This window comes from Fulmarus glacialis, unplaced genomic scaffold, assembly GCF_000690835.1.
Source record: "Fulmarus glacialis isolate BGI_N327 unplaced genomic scaffold, ASM69083v1 scaffold1371, whole genome shotgun sequence".
NCBI lineage: Eukaryota > Metazoa > Chordata > Aves > Procellariiformes > Procellariidae > Fulmarus > Fulmarus glacialis.
Window position 1 is genome coordinate 18,149 of NW_009193190.1, and position 6,587 is coordinate 24,735.

Sequence of the window (6,587 nt, forward strand, 5' to 3'; positions counted from 1 at the left end):
CAGCAGGAAAGTCATGCTCTTGTGTGGCTAAATAGTGTATACAACCTAAAACATCTCCCCACTAACCTTCCAATATTCTCACCGCTCTCTCAACAGGAATTACGTCCCTAGAGTTAATGCACCCTTGTAGAAGTAGCAAAACATGGCTTGGATACAAGTAATGCAATTCTCATTCCTTCAACAGGGGAGAGTAACCTGGTAGAGACAAGACAAAGGCTTTGTACCTCTAATTGTCCCTGTCACTCAGCCCTTCCCTCCCTACTTATGTCCACTGGACCTGTCCTCACATCCATGACTTCCCCCCCACACCCCATCAACTGCATCTTAATTCTGTCCATGAGGACAGACAGCGGTCCACACCTCACAGCGTACTTACAACAACTCCATCTGGGCATCCTGCAGCCCAAGGAGGGATCTGCATGAGGAACTATGTACCAGTTCTGTAGCATGTATTCAAGCTGATACAGTTTTTAGCATTATTTTTCTTCCTTATCTACACTCCTGCCCTAGCTGCAATGAAGGTCTCACTACAGTAGGGGCAGCCCAAATCACTTGCAACCTCTGCAGGCAAGGCAGAGAAAAGGAAAAACAAGAATTAAGTGGGGAAATTAATTAAATCAATTTATCTGGGTCTTCTAAGAAGTCAGGCCAGGATGATTTCCTGCTTAATTACTTAATCACAAGCATGTCCTTGCAAAATATTAATTTAAAAATACATTTCAGTCCCTCCCATTTCAGTCAGCCTCTCTAGACTTGCAAACACTGAAATGTACCACCTTGTGCCAAACTAATGGCATCGAAGTGGAGAAATGCCAGATCTCCACTGTATTTCCCAATGTACAGATTCATGTCCTGTTCCACTCCCCCAAGCTGCTGTTGTGGCTGGTAAAGTACAAAAAAACCAGACAGCTGCATACATTATTTGAGATGAAACATTCCTCAGTCATCCAGGTCAGACACTCATCTCCATGTCTCCCATGGAAGACTCGATAAAGAAGTGAGAATCTGTCTCCCAGGTTCTGTACTTTGTATTTGTAAGGACATTTGGCAAGCCCCAGATGCCAGATAAATAGAAACAATAACAGTTGACTTGTTGATCAAAACCAATTCATGACTCATTGTTCATGGTCAAAACCCTTGGCTGTGCAACAGGTGGGAATACTTCCTACTGGCTTTGAACAGTGCCAGTGATCTTGCAACCAGTTTCTCTCTGACGTCAGAAGTACATTCCCAAAAATACATTTTGAGAGACTTCCAACCCACCTGACAAAGGGAAGTAGTCTGGCAAGCTGCTCTACACTTTATTTAATAGGGATCCAGACTGTGAGGTGACTCTACTTCTAACCAAGAAACGCTGGTGAAAAAAATTCAGCCTTGTAGGAGACCTCTTTGGTGTCAGAACTACACAGAGCACAAACTGCAACACCTTCTTCTTTCAGTGCCAGGAAAAGCAAGGCCTGACGTGGGTGTTTCCAAGTCACCCGACTTTGAGATCTCATTTTGCTGGCCCTTGCACTGCTGTTCAGAGAAGATAGGACTTAGTTTGCTTGATTCTCCACTGAAAAATATTTGGGCTTCCAGTGGGGTTTGTACACAAGTGCAGAGATCTCTATCACCTCCTATTTTCTATCAAAGCTATAGTGGATGTCTGGAGATACCATCGTCCTTGACCAGGGGACTATGAAGTCTAGCTAAATAAGAAAGCAGGGACTTGAGTAATAACTCCTCTGAAGATATCCCAATACAAATGTATTTTTGCAGCTCCATATAAAGAACTTGCTTAGTAATGATACAAAACAGAGACAATATTATTTTGTTTTCATTTAAGTTTTGCACACTTGCTATTTTTTCACACCTGTACAATCAAGCTTCTCTCTCTTTTTGAAAAAAACTGAACTAATAAAATATTGTCAGTTTAGATTTTATCCCCCCTGTATTCCCAATCCTCAGGAATGAAGGGGCAAAGCAAGTTCTACCCCTGGTTTTGCAGACTACTTGGTTTTGTACTGCTGCCCTGAACTGCAGCTGAAGATCTCAAGTGTTGCACCCAATTTGCAGGAGTTTGTTGGAACTGATCCTCAAAGCAAATACTTCTGAGTGAAGTGCAAAGTTGAGTCATGGTGTTGAACAACAAGATGATTAGATCCGGGGAGGAAGACTTAAGGAGGTTCTCCTTATCAAACCCTCCTAGCATGCAATGTACATAAGTGCCTGACTTGGATTTGTTCAGCTAGTTAGCTATGCTTAGCTAAACTAAGCTATATCATGGGCCCCAAATTAGAATCTTTTGATAAGCTGATTACAATGAACAGGTTAATGATTTTTTACAAGCCATTATGAAAATGTTCTGAGATTGCCTCAAGATAAACAAGGATTCCAGTTGGCAAAACCATCAGAACTACAATGAAGCAAGATTTAGAAAGGTGCTGCAGAGCATGGAAAAAAATCTAGGGCTTCTTAGGTTTCCTTGGTTTAAATACTAATGTTGGACAGGATATTTCAGGAGGGGAGAGAGAAGTGGGAAATGCAAAATCTAGATCCTTCTCTGGACTTCCAGGATCTGTTGAAAATTGTCACTTCTCCCAGGTGTGAGGAAGAAGACAAGCTTTATAAATTGAGACCTGCATCTCCTCTAAAAGCATAGGAGTGCTCCGTTCTATATTCTTCAAATGAGTCAACCTGGTTTTCTTAAACAGCATAGCCTCATAGCTATGGAGGAGCTTGCCTAAGCCTCATAGCACTGCTGAAATCCTATTAGCAAAGAAAGATCCAAATGGAACCTTTTATTGTCATCTCCTAGAAATGTCAAGGTATTGTTTATGTTCCTTTGTGTCACATGTAACGGTTGCACAATGCTAGTCCTGTAGTGAGGAGTAGACCTATGTAGTCAGTGTTTTATGGTTAGGCTGGGAGAGCCAAGAAAAACAACACGAAATTTATCAAACAGCTTTATCAAAGTAACACAGAGATGCCATCGTTTACTGAGACCAAATATTTAATTAAAACATTATGATTCAATCATATCAGCTAATTTTTTTAACTAGCAACTAGTGCATTACTGTAACAGCCCTGGTGCAGTTCAAGGTCAACTAAATCAGTGTTTTGAGTCACTTCCCACATTTACCAGACTGAATAAAAGCAGCTAATCAGATAACTCGATGAGAAGATCACTGTCCTTTTGTAACAAGCATTTTTGTACTCCTTCCAATTTTATCCTTTATGTAAGGCACCAAATTAAACTGAAGCTTCAAAATTCACTAAATCATGACCTGACTGTCTTTAAAAAAAAAAAACAAAACAAAAAAAAACCAAAAAATAACACCCCCCCCAAAAAAGGGTGAATATCTCTAGTTGATGCCCACATACTATTTCTATCTGAGAGAGATTACATGTGCACTTTGCTGAACAGGAACTGAGGGTACTGGTGGACATGAGCTGGACATGAGCTGACAATGTGCACTCACAGCCCAGAAGGCCAACCATATCCTGGGCTGCATCAAAAGAAGGTGATTCTGCCCCTCTACTCTGCTCTGGTGAGACCCCACTTGGAGTACTGCGTCCAGCTCTGGAGTCCTCAGCACAGGAAAGACATGGACCTGTTGGAGCAGGTCCAGAGGAGGGCCACGAAAATGATCACAGGGATGGAACACCTCTCCTATGAAGAAAGGCTGAGAGAGTTGGGGTCCTTCAGCCTGGAGAAGAGAAGGCTTCAGGGATACCTTATTGCAGCCTTTCAATACTTAAAGGGGGCTTATAAGAAAGATGGCGGCAAACTTTTTAGCAGGGCCTGTTGCAACAGGACAAGGGGTAATGGTTTTAAACTAAAAGAGGGTAGATTTAGACTAGATGTAAGGAAGAAATTTTTTACAATGAAGGTGGTGAAACACTGGAACAGGTTGCCCAGAGAGGTGGCAGATGCCCCATCCCTGGAAACATTCAAGGTCAGGTTGGACGGGACTCTGAGCAACCTGATCTAGTTGAAGATGTCCCTGCTTACTGCAGGGGGGTTGGACTAGATGACCTTTAAAGGTCTCTTCCAACCCAAACTATTCTATTCTATGATTCTACTGGCATATAAACAACACTGCAGAGAAATGGTGATTCTTTGCCCAAAGGGATGTCACCTATCATCCTGAGCCATTCCAATGGGGAAGACTGGTTGGCCCATCAAGAAACAATGGGTGCGTGACAGCTCGTATTGGAGTTTCACTGCATTGCCGCAATGCAACGTGCCCAGTTCCAGCACCAAGAGGCAGGACAAGAGGTTGCTCTTGGTCATTTCTGAGTGGGAGGAAGTCTGGATCCATCCAGCATGGAATCTGGCCCAGGCTTCTTGTTCTTTCAACACAGCTGTCTGGCCTCTGCAGATCTCTGCTGGTTTAAGTAGTCTAGTGTGGAAAAGCAAGCAGCAAGTACCCACCCATGTGCTGTACTGTCACCGTTATGCTAGGAGTAAGCAGAAGGCCTGCAAAAACAAATGGAGCAAGTATCTGCCCCTTCCTTTCAACTAGCAACTCATTCTTGAAAAGTGTGACACCCACAAAAAATGCTGACTATATATAACTGAAGTCAGAGACAAAAGTCTAAGGCTGCACAAAAATTCTCTAACAGATCAGAAGTGTAGAAGAGGAGGGAAACCCGCCTTTCAGTGTCTGTTTGGTAATTCACTAAATCAAAAAGATAGTGCTGTTAGTTTTCATATCCTGGAGATGCAGGTCTGCTTTGCAAAGAAGGGGCTAGATCCTCAGCTGAAAAGACACTTAGATAAGAACATTTTCCCTTTCTTACCCTTTCCCCTAAGGAATTTGCAAGGATTTTGATCCTCCCACCAAATATACTTTTTCAATGCATTGGCTGTTTCCCCACTGTCATCCAAGCATAATTTCTGCACTTTCAGGCTCCTCAGAGAAGCAAAGACCTAGGGAGCATGTTTGCATTGCTGTGTACTGAAGCACTGTGGTGAGGCTCCTGCTCATTACCCTGATAAGGTTGGTACTGCAGTTTGGAGGGAGGCTTAGGCTGTACTGCGAGGCCACAAAGCAATTGCTCCTGTTTATCCATATTTAAGACATATTTAAAAGACTTAGGTGGGGGTTATACATTGCCACTGGTTTTGTTCTAAGTTAATGAGCAGGAAAGACTGTCATTCAGACTCAGTAACAGCCATAATCAGAAGGGAAAAATCAAGTCCCATCAATCAAAAAAGGGCAAGAACTACCTTTAAGAAAGATGTATTATACTTACTTGAGACGGTAGAAGATCTGACATTTATTCGCAGCGACCCTGTGTATTTTTTCAGGCCCCTCCGTAAGATCCTTTCAACTCTTTCTCGCAATGCTTCTCTAGAATCCGTGGAGGAGAACCAGAATGTGAGCAAAGCCTCTGCCACCACACCATCAGCATCTGGGCTACAAACCAATGAAACAGTCTGGTTACCTTCAGCCCATTTCTGCATTTCTTAAGTTTTTATCTTAGCTCCTCTAGCAATGGCAATGTAACATAAAGGATTAGATAGATTTTTGAACATTTTGTACATTTTTGAGAGAAGGAATTGCCAAAAGAAATCCAAGCAAATACTTAATGGTCAAACGCGTCTTAGGCTAGAGGGTGGCATGATGCTTTCTGTGAACAAATAGCCAGACCAATGTTATAATGGAGTTTAAAAAGCAGTCGCTGACTACGTGCTTGGGACACAAGAGCAGGAGGGAATGAACTGATTTGATTGCAATGAAAAGCTGGATACACAGCACTTCAGAAGCATCAGGTAGATGGCTAACGGTATCTAAATAGACCTTTCCAGGGCCCTGTACATACACAGAATAAACATTTCCAATCATCATCAAAAAGGTACTTGAGCAAAGGGGAGAGACCACACAACCCAATTCCACCACTGCAACCTCTTGGGAGAATGTGAATGGAACCTCAAGTTATGCAGCAATAAATGAAACTCGGCAGCATATCCACAATCTGCTTATCACAATCCAAGAGACGGGCCACAAAAGTGGCCTTTAACATCTTACTGAAAAGTACAAGCAGCACGCACACTAGGACACACAATTCCACTGTTTTCATGTAAGATCAGAGGAAAGAAAAGGAAGAAAAATCTTCTAACGGACTGAATTCACCCAGTAGTAGTATTTATTTTTCCTTAAAGCATCAGATACTGCAAGAGACTGAATGCTAGACTACAAACACCAAAGTGTCTAATCTGGTATAGTAAGTCTTGCTTTGTGCTTGCACATGGCTTATCCTTGGTCATTACAGAGGGAAGATAAGAGCGTGCACCAAGAACCTTCTCTCCCATGCCTCCTCCTACCTGAACCAAGAAGCAATGACACAACCCACAACAGGTGGAATCACAGTTACTTCATACAGGGGCAAGCTAAAAGCAGGTTGCTCTGTCTTAAGCATCATTCAGATAGGAAAGGAAAAGAGAAGATCTTCCAGTTATATCTCACTATCTTGGAAATTTGTAATTATATAAAGGAAAAATAAGAAAATTAAAATAGAAGGCAAGTAGCTTATACAAAAGTCATGCAATCAGGCTATGATGTTCAAAAGGAACCTGCACCAAAATGAAACAGACA

General features: G+C 42.2%; 1 protein-coding gene across 1 annotated transcript in view; it reads right to left on the bottom strand.

Annotated features, from left to right (window-relative positions):
* LOC104083736 (transmembrane protease serine 11E-like) overlaps positions 1–6,587 on the bottom strand; it is a 36,487-nt gene that overhangs the window by 11,691 nt on the left and 18,209 nt on the right. The window contains exon 5 of the mRNA XM_009587341.1: positions 5,245–5,408. Within this exon, the coding sequence (XP_009585636.1) occupies positions 5,245–5,408 (164 nt within the window). The remainder of the gene's footprint in view (positions 1–5,244; positions 5,409–6,587) is intronic.